This window comes from Aotus nancymaae, unplaced genomic scaffold (genome assembly GCF_030222135.1).
Source record: "Aotus nancymaae isolate 86718 unplaced genomic scaffold, 86718_ANA_hifiasm-v0.15.2.pri h1tg000089l, whole genome shotgun sequence".
Lineage (NCBI taxonomy): Eukaryota > Metazoa > Chordata > Mammalia > Primates > Aotidae > Aotus > Aotus nancymaae.
The window spans coordinates 1,980,645-2,002,356 of record NW_026988504.1 but is presented as its reverse complement, the minus strand read 5'-3'; the positions used below and the strand labels follow the sequence as shown (position 1 = coordinate 2,002,356).

Here is a 21,712-nt window from a genome sequence, read left to right as displayed (position 1 = left end):
TTCTGGAAGGAAGAGATTAAAAACGCCATTTTCGCCGTTCTCTTAAGTTAAATAGACACTTACTGTTGACCTGGTGATTAACTGTACCCCTAAGTAATTACTTACCAGACAGAAGTGAAAATGTGTTCATGCAAAAGCCTGTGTGCCGATGTTTACAGCAGGCCTATCCACAACGCAGAAATGGAAAAACACCCAAATGTCCTTTAACCAGCGAATGGATAACAAACCGCAGTCCATTCAGTACTGGAATATTAGTCAGTAGTAAAGAGGGATGACTAGTGACACCCACAGTGACATGGATGTGACTCGGACCCACCATGCTGAGTGGAAGAAGCGGGACTCTGAAGGCTACAAACTGTGTCTTTCTGTTTACAGGACGCTCAGAAAAGGCAAAGCTGTAGGCCAGGAAACAGGTCAGTGTTGCCAGGTGCTGGGGTGCGGAGAGTGGCCCATGACAAAGGGACGCATGGGGGCCTCTAGGGGATGGAGCTGTATGTTCTGTGTTTGACTGTGGTGGGGATACAGCAAGCCTGTGGCCTGGACCCTAAAGAGACTAAATAAGCCAGGCTCACGCCTGGAATCCCAGCACTTTGGGAGGCCGAGGCAGGCAGATAACGAAGTCAGGAGCTCGAGACCAGCCCAACCAACATGGTGAACCCTATCTCTACTAAAAATACAAAAATGAGCCTGGCGTGATGGTGTGTGCCTGTAATCCCAGCTACTCGGGAGGCTGAGGCAGGAGAATCACTTGAACCCAGGAGTCGGACATTGCAGTGAATGGAGATTGCACCACTGCACTCCAGCCTGGCAATAGAGCAAGACTTGGTCTCACAAAAAAAAAAAACCAGAGTGAATCTTCCTGCCTTCCTGCATGTCCACTACCTCCATCAAGGTGACACTTAAAACACAAGGACCGCCACACTAGTGCAAGACGTCAGCCATGTGAACCTGGCAGGACCGCGGGGTGGGAGCGGACTCTGCACTTTCCACTCTGTTCTGTAGACTTCAAACTGCTCAAATGCAGAAGTCTGGCTGGGCGCAGTGGCTCACACCTGTAATCCCAACACTTTGGTAGGCTGAGGCAGGTGGATCATTTGAGGTCAGGAGTTCAAGCCTGGCCAACATGGTGAGAACCCCATCTCTACTAAAAACACACACAAAAAAATTAGCCGGGCGTGGTGGTGGACACCTGTCATCCCAGCTACTTGGGAGGCTGAGGCAGGAGAATTGCTTGAACCCAGGAGGTGGAGGTTGCAGTGAGCCAAGATCACTCCACTGCACTACAGCCTGGGCGATGGAGTAAGACTTCGTCTCAAAAAAAAAAAAGTAAGTCTATTAATACAAAAACTCATGAGATAATCACCAAATACTCATGAGAATGGCTCCAGCAGAAAAGACATGCGCATCGCTGCACCCACATGGCCACTCCAGAGCTGAGCACACACACCCTGAGGCCTGGCCACTCCACACAGGCACACAACCGGCAGAAACGCACCCCTCACCAATGCCTGGCCAGCTCCTCAGGGCATCACAGAGCTCCCAATAGGAAACACCATAAATGCTTCACAGGGGTAAAGTACACACACACACACACACACACACACACACACACACACACACACGGTAGTGTAGCAAACAGTGGAGCACAAGCCAGACACTAGCAACAGAGACCTGCATGGCAGGATCTGCCCGCCTCGGTTCAGCCAGGCAGCACCACCGTGGGCCACCAGGGGTCAGCAGCGCGCCCCGGGGCAGGCCGGCCACAGAGTGCACTCAATCACACAGGTTGGTTCATTACACGAAAATTCCTCAACAGCACATCTGAAGGGTGTACACATTTTTGTATGTTAAACTTCAATAAAATGTTTATATGTGTGCATGTATTTTTGTATTTTTTGTATTTGTATTATTTGTATTTTGTATTTTTTGTATTTTTAGTAGAGACGGGTTTCATCATGTTAGTCAGGCTGGTCTCAAACTCCTGACCTCAGGTGATCCACCCACCTCGGCCTCCCAAAGTGCTGGGATTACAGGTGTGAGCCACTGCGCCCAGCCTATATATAGATATTTTTTGAGACGGAAACTCACTCTGTCACCCAGGCTGGAGTGCAGTGGCGTGATCTCAGCTCACTGCAACCTCTACCTGCCCCCTCCCCCCGGGGTTCAAGAGATTCTCCTGCCTCAGCCTCCCAAGTAGTTGGGATTACAGGAGCCTGCCACCACACCTGGCAAATTTTTCTATTTTCGGTAGAGATGGGGTTTTGCAATCTTGACCAGGCTGGTCTTGAACTCCTGACCTCACAATCTACCCGCCTCAGCCCCCACAAAGTGCTGGGACTACAGGCAAGAGCCTGGCCATATAGATGTATTTTTTTTTTTTAAGTATCGAAACTCCTAAAACAAACAAACAGCCAACACTAAACCGAAGCTTTTCAATGACCAGGCTGCCAAACACTAAACACACGTATCCCCGAATTGCCTGCTGGCCTCTCCCTGCACTCCAGTCCAAGGAGACGCTGCAGCCAGATCAGAGCAACAGAGCCTTGCTCTCAGCAGCCCTCAGGACACAGAGGGACGTCTCTAGTCCTCCATTCCCGACAGGTCTGTGCAGATGCCTGGCTGATCGGCACGTGCTCTGACAGGGGCCGAGTGCCCACCACATGGCAGGTGGTCCAAGGCTGGAGGCAGCTGGATCATCTGGACCCTGAGACGTATTTTCGTAGGTGTCTAGACAGAGCCCCTTCCATAGTGGCACTTAACTGACAGGTGTCAAAGATGACAGACTTTGGGGCCAGGTGCAGTGACTCACACCTGTAATCCCAGCACTTTAAGAGGCCGAGGCGGGTGGATCACTGGAGGTCAGGAGTTTGAGACGAGCCTGACCAACACGGTGAAATCCTATCTCTACCAAATACAAAAAAAAAAAAAAAATTAGCCAGGCATGGTGGCACATGCCTATAATCCGAGCTACTTGGGAAGCTGAGGCAGAAGAGTCACTTGAACCCGGGAGGCAGAGGTTGCAGTGAGCCGAGATCATGCCACTGCACTCCAGCCTGGGCAACAAAAGTGAAACTCTGTCTTGAAAAATCTAAGAAACGAAGATGACAGCCTTTGATTTGCAGAAGGAGGACCAGCCACCGCTCCACCTCCCAAAATGCAGTTCTGCTGCCAGGCAAGTCACAGTGGACACTGGGACATGTAGTGGTTCCAGAAACACCCAGAGGTGGCTGGCACAAAGCTGGGATTCTCCACACCCAGAAGGCTCTGGAGGCATCTAGCCCCGTCTCCCCCCACAGGCTCACCAACCATATCAGGCAAACAACTGAGACATAGCAGCCTGCAGGGATCTCCAGGAGGGCTTGAAAGTCCCCTCATTAAAGAAAAAAAAAGTTTTTTTTTAAGAGTTGGGGTTCTGCTGTGTTGCCCAGGTTGGAGTGCAGCAGTGCAGTCATAGCTCACTGTAACCTCAAACTCCTGGGCTCAAGTGATCCTCCTGCCTCAGCCACCCAAGCAGCTGGGACTACAGGTACGCACCACCATGCCCAGCTAACTTTTAAATTTTTTTTGTAGAGATGGGGTCTTACTATGTTGCCAAGGCTGAAAAATTTTTTTTGGATATTTTTATCCCAAAGATAATAAATAAGGAAAATATAGTGTTTGCTCATCTAAAATTAAACTACTGGTGCCATTTTGTTTCAAAATACACATCTTGTTTTCATTTCTCTACCTACTTGGTAACGTTTCCTTCAGCCTCCGTTTTCCAAAGCACTAAATGCTTATTTATTGTGGGTTAAACAGATGCCACTTAGAAATAGCCATTTTCTTTCACGTGTTATTCAACGCTGGAATGACACTAAACTTTTTGTATATGATTTTTTCTATGGTAACGTTTGCACACATTAGGTCAAATGTGCAGGGGTTTTTTCGGGTTTTTTTTGAGACAGAGTCTCACTCTGTTGCCCAGGCTGCAGCACAGCCGCGCCATCTCAGCTCACCGCAACCTCCGCCTCCTGTTATAAGCGATTCTCCTGTCTCACCTCCTGAGCAGCTAGCTGGGACTACAGGCGCCCGCCACCACACCCTGCTAATTTTCGTATTTTTAGTGGAGATGGGGTTTCACCCTGTTGGTCAGGCTGGTCTCGAACTCCTGACCTCAGGTGATCCACCCGCCTTGGCCTCCTCAAGTGCCGGGATTACGGGCGTGAGCCGCCGCCCCGGCCGAATGTGCAGTTTTTGTGAAACACAGATCTGAGGTGTACAGCCTGGATGTCTGTAATCACCCTGCAACCGAGGCCTGCGAGGGGTGAGCTGTGTGCTTCTGAAGACAGGTGCGGCCGGTCCGAGTTTTTAAAAACAGGATAAAGCGTGAAAACACTGAGTGCCGCGGCTCCCTTCCGCTTCTGAAGGATCATTTTGCTTTGCTACGCTTGGCTTCGGTATCCAGTTTTTGAGCGTGGGGAACTTTCCGGCCAGAGCTGCCAGGAGCCAGGGCCGACGCCGTGCGCTTTTCATCCACGGATTCTCTGCGGGGACTGCGCCGGGACCCGAAGGTCGCCCCGCCCGCGGCCGCCTGCACCCGCCCAGCGAAGCCCTGCCCCAGCGGGAGCTTTCACCAGGAGGACCCGGCCAGACGCCCCCTCCGCGGGGGAGGCGAGGGCGGTGACCTCCGGGCCCACCGGACTCACCTGTTTGAAGCAGAAGGGCATGGTGAGGACACTGACCCCTACGATGCTGTTCACGATGTTCGTGATCAGCCCCCAGTTGGAGGCGGCGGCCGCGGTCATAGTGAGAGGTTTAGGGTCGCCGGGCTGCAGCCGGCTTTGGGAGCCCTGCCCAAGGCCAAGGTCACAGGTCCCAACGTCCAGAACACCACTGGGGCGGGGATGGGCAGGGGCACGGGAGCCTGAGCAGGCGCGGGCCCCGGAGGCTGCCCGGAGGAAGCGGCCTCGAGGGCCGGAGCGGGGGCGACGTCAACCTCCGGACTCCGCCAGGCTCTGCTGCCGCCTCAGGGCCATGCGTTCCTCTCCTGTGAATCTCCGAGCCCAGATGCGGAAGAGCCGCGGAGCCAGCTAAGGCCACCTCAGCCACACTCAGCCGCCTCAGGGGCTCGCACGCTTCCGCCTTCAGTGGGCTCCGCTGCCCGGAAGTGACGGCAGGAGGGGCGGGGCTTGGCGGGACGCGAGCCAATAAGAGGTGGGCTCGGAAGGGCGGGCGGAAACTGGGCCGGGTTCCCCTATGGCCGCGCGAACGGTGCGCGAATCTGGTCTTGCAGAGCTGTGCCCAAGGACCGACTTCAGCTGGAACTGGACAACAAGGGATCGCCCCGCTAGGCCTCGATGTGGAAGGGCAGTCGCGGACTGGAGGGAAAGGGAGGCGCTGTGCCCTCCGGGGAGGAGCAGATTTAAGGGTTCCTTTTCGGCCTTTACCCCCAGGTCCGATTTTGGGGCGAGTGCTTGGTGCCGGGGCACGGGCGGGGGGAAGCCGAAAATTAGCCTGTTCTGAGGAATTAGCACCTACGAGGTAGGGATGAAACGCTAGGCACAGAGAGGCTCGGCCACTCGCTAAGGCCGGAGGGCTCTAAGGGGACGCGGTGCACTTCAGAGCCGAGCCCAGAGCAGCAGCAGTGGAGAACTTCACCTTCTCATACGGGAAGAGCAAGGGACATGCCGGGAGGGGACAGGAGAGGTGGAGGCTTTCATGACCCGAGAAACCCGGGAGGGCTTCCAGAAGGAGGTGGCTTCTAGGCTGGAGCTTGAAGGACAAATGAGAATTCCTGGGGTAGAAATGGAGGCCGGGGAGAGGAGAGAACAGAGAAGGGTCCTGATAGACCTGTGGGTTCCTGGCACCTAGCAGCTCACTCTTGAGTCTGCTGACTGAGCGCGTATACCAGAGGGCTGGGGAGGAGGGCGGAGGAAAGGAGGCTGTGTCTGCAGCACGTGCTGGACCAGGTGTCTTAGAACAGAGGCCAGTTCCTCAGCCAGGTAAGGCTGTGCCCCACCCCCAGGAGAAGAACAAGCGGAAATGCCAGGGTAAAGACTAAATAAATACGCAAGCAAAATCATAGATGCTGATTCTTTTTTTTTTTAATTTATTTTTTATTTTTTTGAGTCAGCGTCTCGCTCTGTAGCCCAGGCTGTAGTGCAGTTGTGCGATCTCAGCTCACTGCAACCTCCCGGGTTCAAGCTATTCTCGTGCCTCAGCCTCCCAAGTAGCTGGAATTACAGGTGCCCCGCCCCAACGCCCGGCTAATTTTTGGATTTCTTGTAGAGGCGGGGTTTCACCATGCTGGCTAGGCTGGTCTAGAATTCCCGACCTCAGATGATCCACCCACCTCGGCCTCCCAAAATGCTGGGATTACAGGTGTGAACCACCGCGCCCAGCCCGTTTACTTTCATATAAATGAAATACACACACATCCATAACCTTTTTATTATGTAATTTTCATAAAATGTTATATATGCACGATAGGCTGTGACACTTAAATGTATGTTTTAACAAATAACAATAAATACCATAAACCTGCTATTCGGCTTTAAGAACAAAAATTACCAGGGACTGAGATCCTGCCTTTCACTTCCTCCCCAGCTGCACCTCTTCCCTGCTATCCTGGGATCATCACAATCCAGATTTTATCAATTCATTACTTTTCTTTAAAGTTTTACGTTTTTTTGTTGTTGTTGTTGTTTTGAGACAGAGTCTCGCGCTGTTGCCCAGTCTGGAGTGCAGTGGCGTGGTCTCATCTCACTGCAGCCTCTGCCTCCTGGGCTCAAGTGATCCTCCCACTTCAGGCCCTCAGTAGCTGAAACTACAGGTGTGAGCCACCATGCCCAGCTAATTTTTAAATTTTTTTGTAGAGATGGGGATTTGCCATGTTGCCCAGGCTGGTCTTGAACTCCTGGGCTCAAGCGATCTGCCTGTCTCAGCCTCCCAAAGTGCTGGGATTACAGAGGTGAGCCACCGTGCCCAGCCCACTATTTGTCTCTTAATAATAGTTTATTCCATTTTCCAAATTAATACGGATTGGCCTGCACGTATGACTGCCTAGGATAAAGAATACACTTCCTGTGTCCCTTGCAGGAAGGGTTCTGGACAATAAGAAGTGAGCAGAAATGACCGGACAAATGTCTAGGGCATTTCTTAGGAGAGGGTCTGCCTCTCCCTTCATCCTGCTGCTTGGAACCCAAACATGATGGGAGCAAGCCGTCTCGGACAGTGCAGACAGCGTGATACCATGGCAGAGTGCAGCACCAAGCTAGGAGGATCCTGGGTCCCTGGACAGCTCGTGGAGCCAAGCCGCCATGCCCATCCATGACTACCTCCTCCCCACTGCGCCGGGAGGGAGAGCCAAGCCCGCTCCTTGCACTACTCACCATTATTTTGGACGCTGTTTCATGAATCCAAAGCCGTAGCCTAACTAGTTCAGCAGCGTACCGGGATAGGGCGCCTTTCCACTTTGGACGATTGTAAGAATTGAATTACAGAGCCCAGGCACGATGGCTCACACCTGTAATCCCAGCACTTTGGGAGGCCGAGGCGGGCGGATCACGAGGTCAAGAGATTGAGACCATCCTGGCCAACGCGGTGAAACCCCGTCTCTACTAAAATATAAAAATTAGCTGGGCATGGTGGCAGGCGTCTGTAATCCCAGCTACTCAGAAGGCTGAGGCAGGAGAATTGCTTGAATCTGGGAGGCGGAGGTTGCGGTGAGCTGAGACTGCACCGCTACACTCCAACCTGGCACCTGGCAACAGAGTGAGACTCTGTCTCAAAAATGAAAAAATCGAATTACAGATATGTGCCCTTCTGCAACTTTCTTTTTCATTCAACTTTGTTTACGAGAGTCGCCATCATGCTGCAGTGCTCTGAGTGTCACGCTTCCTGCTCTGCGGAGCTCCGTTTCTTAAATAGCCCAGATACGCATCCACTCTTCCCGCCGAGGGCACCTGAGCTGCTTCCAGTCGCTTGCCTCGGAAACAGTGATGCGGTAAACACACTTGCCTCCTTCATGTGTGTTTGTTAGAGTTTCTCTAGGGTAAATACCCAGCAGTGGAATCGCAGAATCAAGCATATGCATACCTGTGACTTTACGAGATACATCGCCAGATTGCTCTTCAAAGTAGCTGTAAGAGCTCTTCCTGGTTTACATCAAAGGTTGGCAAACTTTCTAGAAACAGTCAGATTGTAAATATTCTTTGCTTTGCAGGCAGGATGGTCTCTTGCAAATATTCAGTTGTGTCATTAGTCTCTCACAGTGCCAAATGGTCTCACAAATACTCAGTTCTGCCATTGCAGGTCAGAAGCAGCCATAGACAATATGTAAACAAGTGGGCGTGTCTGTTCCAATAAAACTTTATTTACAAAAACAGCAGCTGGTCCAGTGCGGCCTCAGGGCCGTAGCTTGTGGGCCTCTGCTCCGACGTTCGGTTATTGGCAGTTTGACCAATCCGGTGAATGAAATGAAATCTCTTTGTGGCTCTAATTTGCTCTAATTACAAATGAGGTTAATTGTTTATTCACATTTTCATCGTCCATTTTCCTCCTGTGAAATGCTTACTAACTTTTGCTCTTTTTCCTTTTCAGCTGTTTGTTCTGAGGAATTTCAGTGCTTGATAACCAACCCTGTGTCCTTCAATTTGGGTTTGATGTCTTTTCATTGCAGTATTTTTTAAAAAAAACAAATTGCCACAAACTAAGCCGCTTAAACAACACAGATTCATTCCATCTGGGTTCTGGAGGTCAGACTGAGGTGTCGGCTGGCTGCCTTCCTTTCTGGAAGCTTCAGGAGAGAGTGCTTCCTGCTCTGTGGTCATTGGCCGAGTCCAGCTCCTTAGGGTCACAGGTCCAAGGTTCCTGTTTTCATGCCGGCTGTCCCCTGAGGCCATCCCCAGCTTCTGAAGGCCTCCTGTTCCCTGCTTACAGCGCCCTTCCCTACCTTCCCCACCTTCCCCATGGCGAGGACCCAGTCCTGTTCCTCTCCGGCCCAGCTGAGGTTTTCCGATTCTGAGGATTCCTGTGATTAGATGGGGCCCGTCTGGATAATCCGGGATCATCTCTCGTCTCAAGGTCTGGAAGCTTAATCACATCTGCAAAGTCCCTTTTGCCGTGTGAGGTCACATATTCACAGGTTCCGGGATTAGGGTGCACACCCTCAGGGGCCGCGATGCTGCCCGCCACCCTCACGGGAAGGTTCAGGCTATGTGTCTCTGCCACAGAAGTGAGGCCCCGCCTCCCACCTGTGGTGCGCAGTGGCCATGTGGCCCAGGGCTCCTGAGCTTCCGGTCATCTGCTGGGCTAGGCTTCTCCTCCCAGCGTCCCCTGCTCTGGAACTACGAGTGCTTTCTGGGGGTGGGGGCGTCTTCCAAACTCAGTTTCCTGGGGCTTCGTGAGCTTTCAGTCTCATCAGTATGGGCTCGGGGTTCCTGTCTTACCCCGTGGGTCAGGACCCGTGACTGTCACTATTGAGATGATGCTCAGGTTGTCCCAGGCTCGGCCTTTCGGGAGCCCCCTCGGCTGGCCCTTGGTCCTTCCGTGTGTCCTGCTGTGCTCCCAGCATTCTTGCTTCCCGGCTCCGTGGATATTCCTGGGGCTCAGCCGTTTCTCCCAGGAGCCCTGGTTTCTGGGACGGGGAACCTCCTGACGGGAGGGGGTTAGTAGCTGAGATCTGGGTGCTGGGTGTGCTCCTGGCTCCTCAGTTCCCGCTGGACAGACAAGAAGAGATGTTGTGGAGGTGTGTGTTGATGGTGTGTGTGTGGTATGTATGGGGTGTGTTATGTCTATGGTGTGTGTGTGTGTAGGGTGCATGTGTCTGTGTGTGTATGTATACTGTGTGTGGTGTGTATGGCCATGTATGATGTGGGGGGGTGCATGTGTGTGTGTGTAGTGTGTGTGTACATGGTGCCTGTGTGTGCATGGTACATGTATGGGTGGATGGTGTGTTGTGCCTGTGTGTGCATGGTACATGTATGGGTGGATGGTGTGTTGTGCATGTGTGTGCATGGTGCATGTGTGGGTGGATGGTGCATTGTGCATGTGTGTGCATGGTGCATGTGTGGGTGGATGGTGCGTTGTGCATGTGTTTGCATGGTGCATGTGTGGGTGGATGGTGCGTTGTGCATGTGTTTGCATGGTGCATGTGTGGGTGGATGGTGCGTTGTGTGTGTTTTGCATGGTGCATGCATGGATGGATGGTGTGTTGTGCGTGTGTGTGCATGGTGCATGTGAGTGGATGGTGTGTTGTGTGTGTTTGCATGGTGCATGCGTGGATGGATGGTGTGTTGTGCGTGTGTGTGCATGGTGCATGTGTGAGTGGATGGTGTTTGTGTGTGTGCATGTGGGTGGATGGTGCATTTCACGTGTGTGTGTACATGGTGTGTGGGGGTGATGGTGTGTTGTGCGTGTGTGTGCATGGTGCGTGTGTGTGTGCATGCTGCATGTGTGAGTGGATGGTGTGTTGTGTGTGTGTGCATGGTGCATGTGTGGGTGGATGGTGCATTGCACATCCAGCCTAAATGCTTTGGGATGAAGTGTGAGCAGGAGGGGAGGAGAAAGGAGGCACCGAAGCCGGCCTCCAGCCAGCACCCTCCAGCCTCGACACCCACACGCAAGTGTGATCGCCAGAACTGATGGGACATGGCTGTCCCACGGGAGCCAGGTGTGGCTTCCTGAGCACCAAGGCTATGTCACCTGGCATGCTTTGGACCCTCTCTGAGCCTGCTCTGGGGCTCCTACCGCCGGCGTGGCTGCTGCAAGGGCCACAGCTTTCCGTTAGGTCACGGGGATGGCAGCCCTGGGAAGCGTCTGGAAAGAGGTGTGGAGAGAGCTGGCTCCGACTTCTGCGGTCTCTGGGAACCTCAGTCTCGGAGAGCATGAGGCTGCTGCGCCCCCGGCGTGTCTGTGATGAGGCTCCTCCTCCTCCCACACCGGCATGCAGGCACCCTCTGCCCTGCCGCAGACCCCACCAAAGAAACGCAGGGCCCAGCTGCGGTGAAATCCCCCACAAGCCCTGGCCTGCTTCAGAAAAGAATGCCCGAAGGAGGTGGGAGGGCTCGGGAGTGCCGGGGTGGGCAGAGCTTGGCCTGGGGAGCCGCCTGGCCCAGGTGCCCCGGACAGCCGAAGCTGCCTTTTGTGTTTTGGCACCGATGTGTGCAGGGAGGACCCGTGTGGACGTGAGGCCAGAGCCAGCAGACGCCAAGGATGGCCTCAGCCCGTGGAAGAGGGGGAGGCTCGGCACAGTCCTGGCTCACGGTGCTGGAGCCACCCCGATGGGCTCTGGCCTCGGGAACTGCGAGGCGGTGTCTGTGGTATGAAACTCCCCAGTCTGTGAACCTTGTTCCTGCAGGCTGGGAAGCTCACACAACGCACATCCAGGTGCTTGCAGGCCAGGCCACCGCCCGGGTGTGAGGCCTTGGTGCCTCTCACTGTCCCCGCCACCCCTGGATGCCTGAGCTGCCTGCACACTCTCAGGGAGCTCAGCTCACGACACCCATGTAATGTGCGGCACTTGTCTCAGAACCACAGGAATGTCCCCCATTAAAGCCTGCGCGGGGACAGGCATGGCCTCGCTCCCACAGATGCCCGCAGGGGGAGAAGGGGGACACCCATCAGGGTCCCTCACCTGCTCCCGCTTGGCACAGGCCTCAACCCCTTCCTGCCTGCCCCACCAGGCAGCTGCTCTGGTCCAGGGGCCTGGGCTTGGTCCCTTCCCTGGGGACTGGCAGGTGGGCACCTCGCTTTTTCTGGCCTCTTCTGCCCTCTTGGGGACTGGCAGGTGGGCACCTCGCTTTTCCTGGCCTCTTCTGCCCTCTTGGGGACTGGCAGGAGGGCACCTCACTTTTTCTGGCCTCTTCTGCCCTCTTGGGGACTGGCAGGTAGGCACTCACTTTTCCTGGCTTCTGCCCTCTGCCCTCCCGTGCAGCACCCCCCAGCCCCAAGGGCAGTGGTCCCATGGCTGGAGGGGGTCCCTGTTGGGCTCCCAAGCTCTGAAAATGCGCCTTCTCTGGCCCTCCCACCCTTGAAGCTCATCTCCTTCCCCAGCCCCCAGGTAGGTCCAGGGGAGCAGAGTCCCCTGTGGCCCCTACACTCCCCTGGCGTCACCAGGCACCATCTGTCCCAGCCTCATTTCTGCAGCTGCTGACACCTGGGCCGGCCACACTGCCTTATGGTCTCCGTGGCATGGCCCCAGCTAGCGCTCACCTTCCCATCCTCACCTGCACCAGGCGTGGTCATGTAACTACAGCCTGACCAACATAAGCAGAAGGGCTGGGCAGAACCCATGACCTCCCGAAAGGCCCGTCCCCTTCCCCTTCCCCTTCTTCTTCCTTCCCTTTCTTCCCTTTTCCTTTCCTTCCTTCTCCTTTTTTTGAATCAGGGTCTCGCTCTGTCACCCAGGCTGGGGTGCAGTGGTGCAGTCATAGCTGGGACCACAGGTACGCATGGCTATTTTTTTTTTTGTAGAGACAGGGTTTCGCCATGTTGGCCAGGCTGGTCTCAAACTCCTGGGCTCAAGTGATCCACTGGCCTCGGCCTCCCAAAGTGTTGGGATTATAGGCATGAGTCACCACGCCCGACTGAAAGCTTTTCTTTTTTTTTTTTCGGTTTACTCTCACCCAGGGAGGAGTGCAATGGCACCATCTCAGCTCACTGCAACCTCTACCTCCCGGGCTCGAGCGATTCTCCCGCCTCAGCCTCCCGACTAGCTGGGAGGCGCCCACCACCATGCCCAGCTAATTTTTTGTATTTTTAGTAGAGACAGGGTTTCACTATGTTGGCCAGGCTGGTCTCAAACTCCTGACCTCAAGTGATCCTCCTGCCTCAGCCTCCCAAAGTGCTGGGATTACAGGTGTGAGCCCCCATGCCCTGCCCCAGCTGAAAGCTTTTCAATAGTCTTTTACCTTCCCTCCTTTCTCCTTCCTGCTGCCTTGAATGCAGATGCAATGGCCGGAGCTCCTGCAGCTGGTATGGAACCATCCTTGATATCTCCCTTTCAGTCACACCCCTCATTTAATCTGTTAGGAAATTCTGTTGGATCCATGTTCAGATACCCACAATTTGGACCACCTCTCCCCACTTCATGTCTCCACCGCCACCCGGGTTATCTCGCCTCTCTCCAGGATCGTAATGTTCTCCTCACTTCCGCCCTGGCCTCCCTATGTCTGTTCCCACACAGCAGCCAGAGGGTGAGACCATGTCAGCCTCTGCTCAAACCCACCCTCAGCCCAGGTCCTCACAGGGACCCTGCAGGATGTACCCTGCCTCCCTCAGGCCACCAGGAGGAAACTTACCCTTGAATCTCCCACGACCATCATGTAACTAGTGAGGGTGCTGGAACATTCAACAAGATAAAAAGCCTGCTTTCGGCCAGGCACGGTGGCTCACACCTGTAATCCCAGCACTTTGAGAGGCCGAGGCGGGCGGATCATGAGGTCAGGAGATCGAGACCATCCTGGCTAACATGGTGAAATCCCATCTCTACTAAATATACAAAAGTAGCTGGGCATGGTGGCACCCACCTGTAGTCCCAGCTACTCGGGTGGCTGAGGCAGAATCTCTTGAACCTGAGGGCGGAGGTTGCAGTGAGCCAAGATCGCGCCACTGCTCCAGCCTGGGTACAGAGCGAGACTCCGTCTCAAAAAAAAAAGCCTGCTTTCATGTACATTTTCTTCCTTTCCTAAAAATTCCAGATGCAAGGGGAGAACTGCCCAAACACAGAGGTGGAGAGGTGCCCGTTCAGACCCAGGGACTCGGGCAGCTCCGGCAGTGACCGCTCAGGCCCCAGAGAAACTCACCGGCGGCTGCCTCGTGTTCAGAGCTGGAGGCAGATCCTGGGAGAAGCCTGGGGTGGGGACAGGCCGGTGGGCAGCACCTCCCACTTCCTCCCCGGCCCCTCCAGGGGGAGCTGCCAGTCCGCAGCTGGCCCACCCAGCCCCGTGGGGGGCAGCTCCCCAGGACTGGCCCTCCCAGGGTAGCAGCCAAAGAGCAGAGGGTCTCCCCAAGAAGATGCACCCCAGATGGGGCTTGTCCAGATACCAAGAAGCTAGGCCTGCTCCAGGGGGTGGGGGTGGCTGGAACCTCAGATGATCCCACCCACAGGGGGCTTCCTGGGCGGCTTGCTGCTCCCAACTGTGGAAGGTTCTCTCTGGCCTTCCCTTCCCTGCTGTGAGAAGCACCCGAGCCCCTCCAGGCAGCCCCAGGGGCCCGAGTGATGAGTCACTGACTTCTTGTCAGGCTGGGGGACAGGGCTGTGAGGCAGGGTGGCAGGGGACGCAGGCACCACAGCTTGGAGTCCTGGGGCACCCCCGTCTGTCTCCAGGCTCCCCATCTAGCAGCCTCGCCCCCCTCTGCCCACCCCCCACAGCGCTCCCTGTACCCCAAGGCCTGCAGGGCCATTTGTGGGCCCTGGGGAGGAATGCAGGAATGCGGCATGCCCAGGCGAGGGGCCCTGCCCACCCGCCTAGAGGCGCTCCAGCTGCACAGGGGCCAGGGTGATGGAGCCAGGGTAATTAAAGCTGGTGACAGCCGAGGATGGATGGAGACAAGAACACAGGTGGGGCCCCAGGCCCCTCAACTCACTCCCCCGGTGGAGGGCTGGAGCAGCCCCCGGGAGAAGGCCGCCTTCATGGGGGCAGGAAGCAGAGGCTGCAGGGGTGGTGGGCGCCGGTGGACAGCGAGGTTTAGGAGAGGCTGGCTCTTGCCGCACAGGGCAGGCAGAGTCACCGTGTGCCAGGCCTGGCCGGGCCCTGCCCATTCCCACCGGACACCCAGACTCGTGTCTCGTGCAGGCCCCATCCCGTGATAAGGAACTGGCAGGAGAGGCCCCAGGTGCTATAGGGTGTGCTGCTCTGAATGAAGACGGGAGGCGGGAGGACAGCACTCCAGGCGCCACAAAGCTCCAAGCCTCAGCTTCCTTATCTCTCCCGAGCCCATGGTTGACGTCCCCTCCCCACCTTCCAAAGCCACGGGACTGGACAAGTGTCTTCACCTGAGCCTCGGTTTCCTCATCTGAAATACAGCGTTAACCACTCCCCTCCCATGGCCGTGGCAATTAAGTGAAACTCACAAAAGGCCTGGCACATGGCAAGCACTTAATACAGAATCCCTCCCCCAGCCCAGCACACAGCAGGTGCTAAATCAATGCAGAATCCCTCCCCCAGTCCAGCACACAGTAGGTGCTTAATCAATGCAGAACCCCTGCCCAGCCCGGCACACAGTAGGCACTTGCTTCATCAATGCAGAATCCCTACCTCAGCCTGGCACGTGATAGGCACTTAATCAACACAGAACCCCTCCCCACCCCAGCACATAGTAGGCGCTTAATCAATGCAGAACCCCTCCCCACCCCAGCACACAGTAGGCACTTAATTAATGCAGAACCCCTCCCCACCCCAGCACACAGTAGGCACTTAATCAATGAAGAATCCCTCCCCCAGCACTGCCCACCCTATTCTTAGAAGCAGCCGCGCTGGGCTCCGCCTCTCCACGTTCATCAGACACTCGTGACAGACAGCCCTCCCCCTGCTGGGACCCTGAGAGGTCCAGGCCTCTGCTCCTCATCCCCATCCCTGCCACGCCGGGTGTCGTGAGGGTGAACCAGGCCCTCTGGGCAGCAGGCATGTTGGGGACTGGCTTCCTGTGGTTGCTGCCAGCGTTTGGAGAGCTGTTACCTAGCTGCCTGGTCACATGCAGACACCTGACAGACAGATACATGTGGGGGAAGTTCTCAGCTAAAATCGGAGATTTCATAGAGTTCCCGGCTGGTGGGGTGCCAAGCTTCAAACCCAGGCCACACGTGGCACCGCAGGGACCATCAGTGGCTGGGGCTGATGACCAGGGCAGGGAGAGCCCAGGCCTGCCAGCTCTCCCCAGCCTCCTGGTGTGGAGGGGAGGGGGCTCCCGCTCAGCCCCAGAGACAGGGAAGTCCACACAAGGCTTCTGAGCTGGTGGTGGGCAGGGTCCCCACCTCGGTGAGCAGCCCGGGGTGGGTCGGGGTCAGGCTGAGGTCCCAGTGACAAAGGGAGGCTGTGACCAAAGTCTGGGGAGGTTGGTACAGACAGCCTCCACTCTCACTGTGGCCTCCCTCCTCCGAGGCCAGGCCGGGATGCTTCTGCCCCACGGCTCCAGCCTTCTGCCTACTCAGAGCCCTGAAGGCCTGTCTGTTCTGATGAGGGCAGGAGGAGGTGGGGTGGCCTCTGGCCAGGTACCGGCAAGTAGAGGCTTCAGAAGTGCACAGTGGCCCTGCCATAGCCTTTGCTTCTCAGCCCCCCACCCTCTGCCAGGCTTCCTCCCCTTCCCAAGCCCACACAGACAAGTATCCTGCTCTCAGCATCTCCGTGCGCGGGGGGCCGGCGGGGGCAGGCGGGGAGCGGGGTGGGGGCAGCCAGGAGCAGCAGCAGAGGCCTGGGGGGAGATGAGAAGACCCTGGCTCCCAGGCCCAGCTCCTGGGGAAGAACAGAGCCCTGGGAAGCTGCCTCAACCCTTCCTGGGGGACCCAGCCCTGAACAGGGGGTCTTGAAAGGGCCCTCTTGTGTGGCAAGCGCCCCGAGGGCTGAGCCACAGGGTCACCTTGATTTCTCAGTGGATGGAGGCTGAGCTGGCCAGGATTCCAGGCTATGTGTGCGAGGGTCACCCCAACAGGCCATTCCCAAGAGGTGTCCAGGCCTGGCTTTCCACGAGGAAGAACCAGTCCCCTCTGCCACCTGCAGGGCCTGCCACCCAATCTGGGGAGCCGCCACAGGACGAGAATTCCCGGCCCCTTATTCAGAAGGCAGAAAACGCTCCGTGAACGTGCCGGCGTGGGAGGCCTTCCTTTCCTTTCGTGGCCAAGTTAGCCAGGGTGTTTATTTGCTACTTACTGTCCTTCTAAAGTAAAGAAAAATGCTAAATGTTAAAGTACCGGCCGGGCGTGGTGCCTCACGCCTGTAACCCCAGCGCTTTGGGAAACGAAGGCGGGCGATCACGAGGTCAGGAGATGGAGCCCAGCCTGGCCAATGTGATGAAACCCCATCTCTACTAAAAATACAAAAATTAGCCGGGTGTGGTGACACATGCCTGTAATCCCAGCCACTCCGGAGGCTGAGGCAGGAGAATCAATTGAACCCAGGAGGTGGAGGTTGTGGTGAGCCGAGATCATGCCATTGCACTCCAGCCTGGGTGACAGAGTGAGACTCTGTCTCATAAATAAATAAATAAAAAGCAAATAAAAGCAAAATTGCTGTGATCACACAGTTTGTATTTTACAGCTGGTACATGCACACAGATTCCAGTATTCCGAATAGCACAACTCTACACAAAACTAACTCAGCTGTTTTCTTGTCTTTTTTTTGTTGAGATGGGGTCTGGCTCTGTCACCCAGGCCGGAATGCAGTGGCGCCGTCACGACTCACTGCAGCCTTGACCTCCTGGGCTCAGGTGATCCTCCCACCTCAGCCTCCTGAGTAGCTGGGACTATAGGCGAGAGCCACCATACCTGGCTAGGGGTGTGTGTGTGCGTGTGTGTGTGCACACCTGTGTGTGTATACAGATGGGGTCTCCCACCTCAGCCTCCCAAAGTGCTGGAATTACAGGCATGAGCAACTCGGGCCACTAGTGGCCTTTCTGTGATTGGAGTGATTTCTGGTTCTCACGGAAGCGCAGCCCCCGCCCCTCCTGGGCACACCACCCTTGTCCTCAACTCCTGTCTCACTGAACCCCCTGAGAGTCAAGGAGCCGCTGGACCTAACGCTCTCGGAGCACCGTGGGCTCTGCAAATGTGGCCTCAAGGAATGGTAGTTGCCACATCTGTTTATTTCGTGGGCACACTCCATCATCCCATCAAACCTCACAAATTCAGCCCGCGCCCAGTGGCTCACGCCTGTAATCCCAGCACTTCGGGAGGCCGAGGTGGGAGAATCACTTGACTCCAGGACTCCGAGACCAGCCTGGCCAATAATGGTTAAACCCCGTCTCTACTAAAAATACGAAATTTAGCCAAGTATGATGGCACCCACCTGTAATCCCAGCTACTTGGGAGGATGGGGCAGGAAGATCGCTTGAACCCGGGAGGTGGAGGTTGCAGTGAGCCGAGATGGCACCACTGCACTCCAGCCTGGGCAACAGATCGAGACTCTGCTTCAAAAAATAAAAAAAAAGTTCAGAGGTAAAATGATTAAAAATTTCAGGACAGCCTTCACCACAGGCCCCTCCAATTCCAGGCCCTGGGTAACTATGGCTCAAGGCTTGGGAGAGGGGCCGGGAGAATACCTGGGGGATGGCAGCCTCTTGCCTTGGGAAGTTCCCTTAGGGCTGGTCTGGGGCTTCCTGCTGCGCGCGGAGACCACTTTGCTGTGGGTGGCCTCCTGCCAGTGTCTCGGCAGAAACCCGTGCCCAGGAGTAGGGTCTCCAGGGAGGCAGCACACCCCACGATAGCCCCCTAGGAGGCCGAGTTAGCATCTCCCCTGTCAAGGGAGCCCTGTGGTCAGGGCCAGGACTCCCTCTTGGAGATGCCAGCACAGCCCTGGCTTGCAAGGACTTGATGTGTGTGTTTGCCTGACCGGGAGTCAAGCGACTGGTATGTCCTGGACACCTGCACACCAGGCAGAGGCTTCTGCACAGGGAGCTCTGGCCCCAGTGGGGCTGGGACTGGGCTGGGGCTGGGACTGGGCTGGGGTGGGGGCTGGGGTGGGGCTGGGGCTGGGGCTGGGGCTGGGCTGGGGTGGGGCTGGGGATGGGACTGGGGGCTGGGCCTGAGGACTGGGGCTGGAGGCTGGGGAGGGGCTGGGGGCTGGGGTTGGGGGCTGGGCCTGGGGACTAGGGCTGGGACTGGAGCAGGGCTGGAGCTGGGACTGGGCTGGGGCGGGGCTGGGGCTGGGGCAGGTGCAGGGGCTGGGGCTGGGACTGGGGTGGGGCTGGAGCTGGGACTGGGCTGGGGTGGGGCTGGTGCTGGGACTGGGCTGGGACTGGGGCTAGTGCTGGGGCAGGTGCTGGGGCGGGGGCTGGGGCTGGGGATGGGACTGGGGCAGAGGCTGGTGCTGGGGCTGGGCTGGGACTGGGGCTGGTGCTGGGGCTGGGCTGGGACTGGGGCTGGTGCTGGGGTGGGGGCTGGGACTGGGGCTGGTGCTGGGGCAGAGGCTGGGGCTGGGGATGGGACTGGGGCAGGGGCTGGTGCTGGGGCTGGGCTGGGACTGGGGCTGGTGCTGGGGCTGGGCTGGGACTGGGGCTGGTGCTGGGGCTGGGCTGGGACTGGGGCTGGTGCTGGGGCTGGGCTGGGACTGGGGCTGGTGCTGGGGTGGGGGCTGGGACTGGGGCTGGTGCTGGGGCGGGGGCTGGGACTGGGGCTGGTGCTGGGGTGGGGGCTGGGACTGGGGCTAGTGCTGGGGCAGGGGCTGGGGCTGGGGCTGGGGATAGGACTGGGGCAGAGGCTGGTGCTGGGGCTGGGCTGGGACTGGGGCTGGTGCTGGGGCGGGGGCTGGGGCGGGGCGGGGCTGTCATCCCGCCTGTTGGTAGCCTAGGCCAGCACTTAAGTGCGTGACAAACTCATGCAGAGCTGTCAGGGGAGGCACAGAAAGACCCCCTGGCCCCAGGTTCCCAGAATTCTGTTTGAGGGAGGTGGGGTCACTCCTGGCAGAGGTGGGGGGCGTGGGAAGCTGAACTGTTCTGAACACTTCCATACCTTGTAAGAAGATCAGAACCTGTTGTCTGAAGATGAAGGACATTTACTATTTCAAGAAGTGGCCAGGGTGGCTGCTGAGACCCCTGACCTACCTCCTTTGGAGGGCACAGGCTGAGCTGAGCGGTTCCCCGTGCCAGCCTTGTCTGCACCAGTGATCTGAGGACTCTGCCACCGTCAGGAGGGAACTCAAAGTCCTAGAAACCAAAGTCGACCTAAGTGGTGGAAAACACGATGAGGAGGAAGAGATGGGAGTCCCTCCTTCCCCATCCTCGCACCCGGCACCCTTGCCCACAGCCCCTTCATCCTCAGCACCCACAGGGAGATGGGAGTCCCTCCTTCCCCATCCCTGCACCCCCACACCCCTGCCCATAGCCCCTTCATCCTCAGCACCCGCAGGGAGATGGGAGTCCCTCCTTCCCCATCCCCGCACCCCCGCACCCAGGCCCACAGCCCCTTCATCCTCAGCACCCGCAGGGAGATGGGAGTCCCTCCTTCCCCATCCCTGCACCCGGCACCCCTGCCCACAGCCCTTCATCCTCAGCACCCACAGGGAGATGGGAGTCCCTCCTTCCCCATCCCTGCACCCCCACACCCCGGCCCACAGCCCCTTCATCCTCAGCACCCGCAGGGAGATGGGAGTCCCTCCTTCCCCATCCCTGCACCCCCACACCCCTGCCCACAGCCCCTTCATCCTCAGCACCTGCAGGGAGATGGGAGTCCCTCCTTCCCCATCCCCGCACCCCCGCACCCAGGCCCACAGCCCCTTCATCCTCAGCACCTGCAGGCTGCCAGTGAGAGGGAGGAGGGAGCCAGGTACAGCCCTCTCAAGAAAGCCAGACTGCCCCAGGCAGGCCCTTCATGTCTCTGACTTCTTATCTTCATCTCACAGAGCAGCTGGGCTCAGCGCAGTCCCCTGAGGAGGCTGAGGTGGGGACCCCTGGGGAGACGTCCTCGGGCCTGCAGCAGGGTGGGGGCCGGAGCCAGGCTGTGAACAAAGGCCAGGTAACGAGATAAATCAGCTGCCCGATCACATTTCCTGCCCTGAAAGCTCCTGTAAAACACGAGAGAAAATTGACCTGTCAGGGGGATAGATGGGCCCAGATAGTGGCCACCTGCCCCGGGCCAGCTTCCCTCCACCCATCCCACCTGCACACAGCACCCCTGTGCGCCGAGCAGCCCCAGAGGGAACCCAGGCCCCGGGAGGGGTGGCCCCCATCCAGGACTCCTTCGGGGGCTCCACTCCCGGCCCGCACCCTTCACCTGCCCCTGATGGACGAGGCCCAGCTGCTCAAGCCCGTCAGGCTATAAAATGGATGGAGACCAGGGCGGCGTCCGCAGACAGCTAGAGAACCTTTTAAAAAATGTAATCTCTTTTTATTTCCCTCCTGCCCTCCCTCCTCCCTCCAGACCGTAACCTCCCGCCACCCTCCCCTCTTCCTGCGCAGCCGTGACCTTGGTGCACAGACCTTGGTGTGGGGGGGCCGGGCGTTCAGGGACGCCCTCCTCACCTTGAGAAGCCCGGGCTCAGCCACGCTAGCCTGTGGGGGCGGGGAGGGGGGATGCAGAGCTGATGTGGACGGGCTGCACCCCCTCCAAAGTGACCCCAGCACCTGCAACTCCCCCAGCGCCGGGTGGCCTGGAAACACCCTACGGGGCCCTGCCTGGGGAACAGGGTGGGAGGCCTCTGCTCAAATGTTCCTCACCGCAGTCCCGCCGGGTAGCCTCTGCTCTCTCTCAACCCATCTTATGGCTGAGGCCAGGGAGGCCGGCAGGCTTGGGAGGCTGCCCGGGGAGGTTCCCCGGTGTCCAGCTCTGCCTGGTCCCCCCACCCAGGCCCTGCCAGCCCCAGAGCACTGCGTTACAGCCACGGCACGCAGGGGCCATGCCATGATGGCTGCTCCTCAAGCAGGGGCTCCCAGCCGCTGCCAGCCAGAGGCTTCAGGCTGCCTCGGGGAAGCCCCTTCTTCAGTGCCTCTTCGGTCACACAGGGAGCCCCTTGTGTCCCTCCCCCAGGGTCTCCACTGGACAAGAGGCTGCTGCAGCTGACCGGGCAAAATGCAGCTTCTTCTG

At 57.3% G+C, this 21,712-nt stretch overlaps 1 protein-coding gene, 1 long non-coding RNA gene and 1 pseudogene across 4 annotated transcripts in view; all 3 read right to left on the bottom strand.

Annotated features, from left to right (window-relative positions):
- Positions 1 to 5,119, bottom strand: part of SLC38A10 (solute carrier family 38 member 10) — a 44,676-nt gene extending 39,557 nt beyond the window's left edge. The window contains exon 1 of one of the 2 annotated variants that reach the window (XM_064369501.1): positions 4,686 to 5,119. In XM_064369501.1, coding sequence (XP_064225571.1) covers positions 4,686 to 4,784 — 99 coding nt within the window. In that variant the 5' untranslated portion in view covers positions 4,785 to 5,119. The remainder of the gene's footprint in view (positions 1 to 4,685) is intronic. The other variant, XM_064369500.1, reaches the window with a different exon arrangement.
- Positions 5,120 to 6,680: 1,561 nt separating this feature from the next.
- Positions 6,681 to 13,301, bottom strand: LOC105717521 (putative uncharacterized protein encoded by LINC00482; annotated as a pseudogene).
- Positions 13,302 to 19,466: 6,165 nt separating this feature from the next.
- Positions 19,467 to 21,027, bottom strand: LOC135271717 (uncharacterized). 2 transcript variants are annotated; one of them, XR_010339852.1, is made up of 3 exons: positions 20,903 to 21,027; positions 20,421 to 20,693; positions 19,467 to 19,836 (listed from the first exon to the last, which is right to left on the bottom strand). It is a non-coding gene; the product is annotated as an uncharacterized LOC135271717 (long non-coding RNA). The 2 variants fall into 2 exon arrangements; XR_010339853.1 differs by having other exon boundaries at positions 20,421 to 20,627.
- Positions 21,028 to 21,712: the final 685 nt, after the last annotated feature.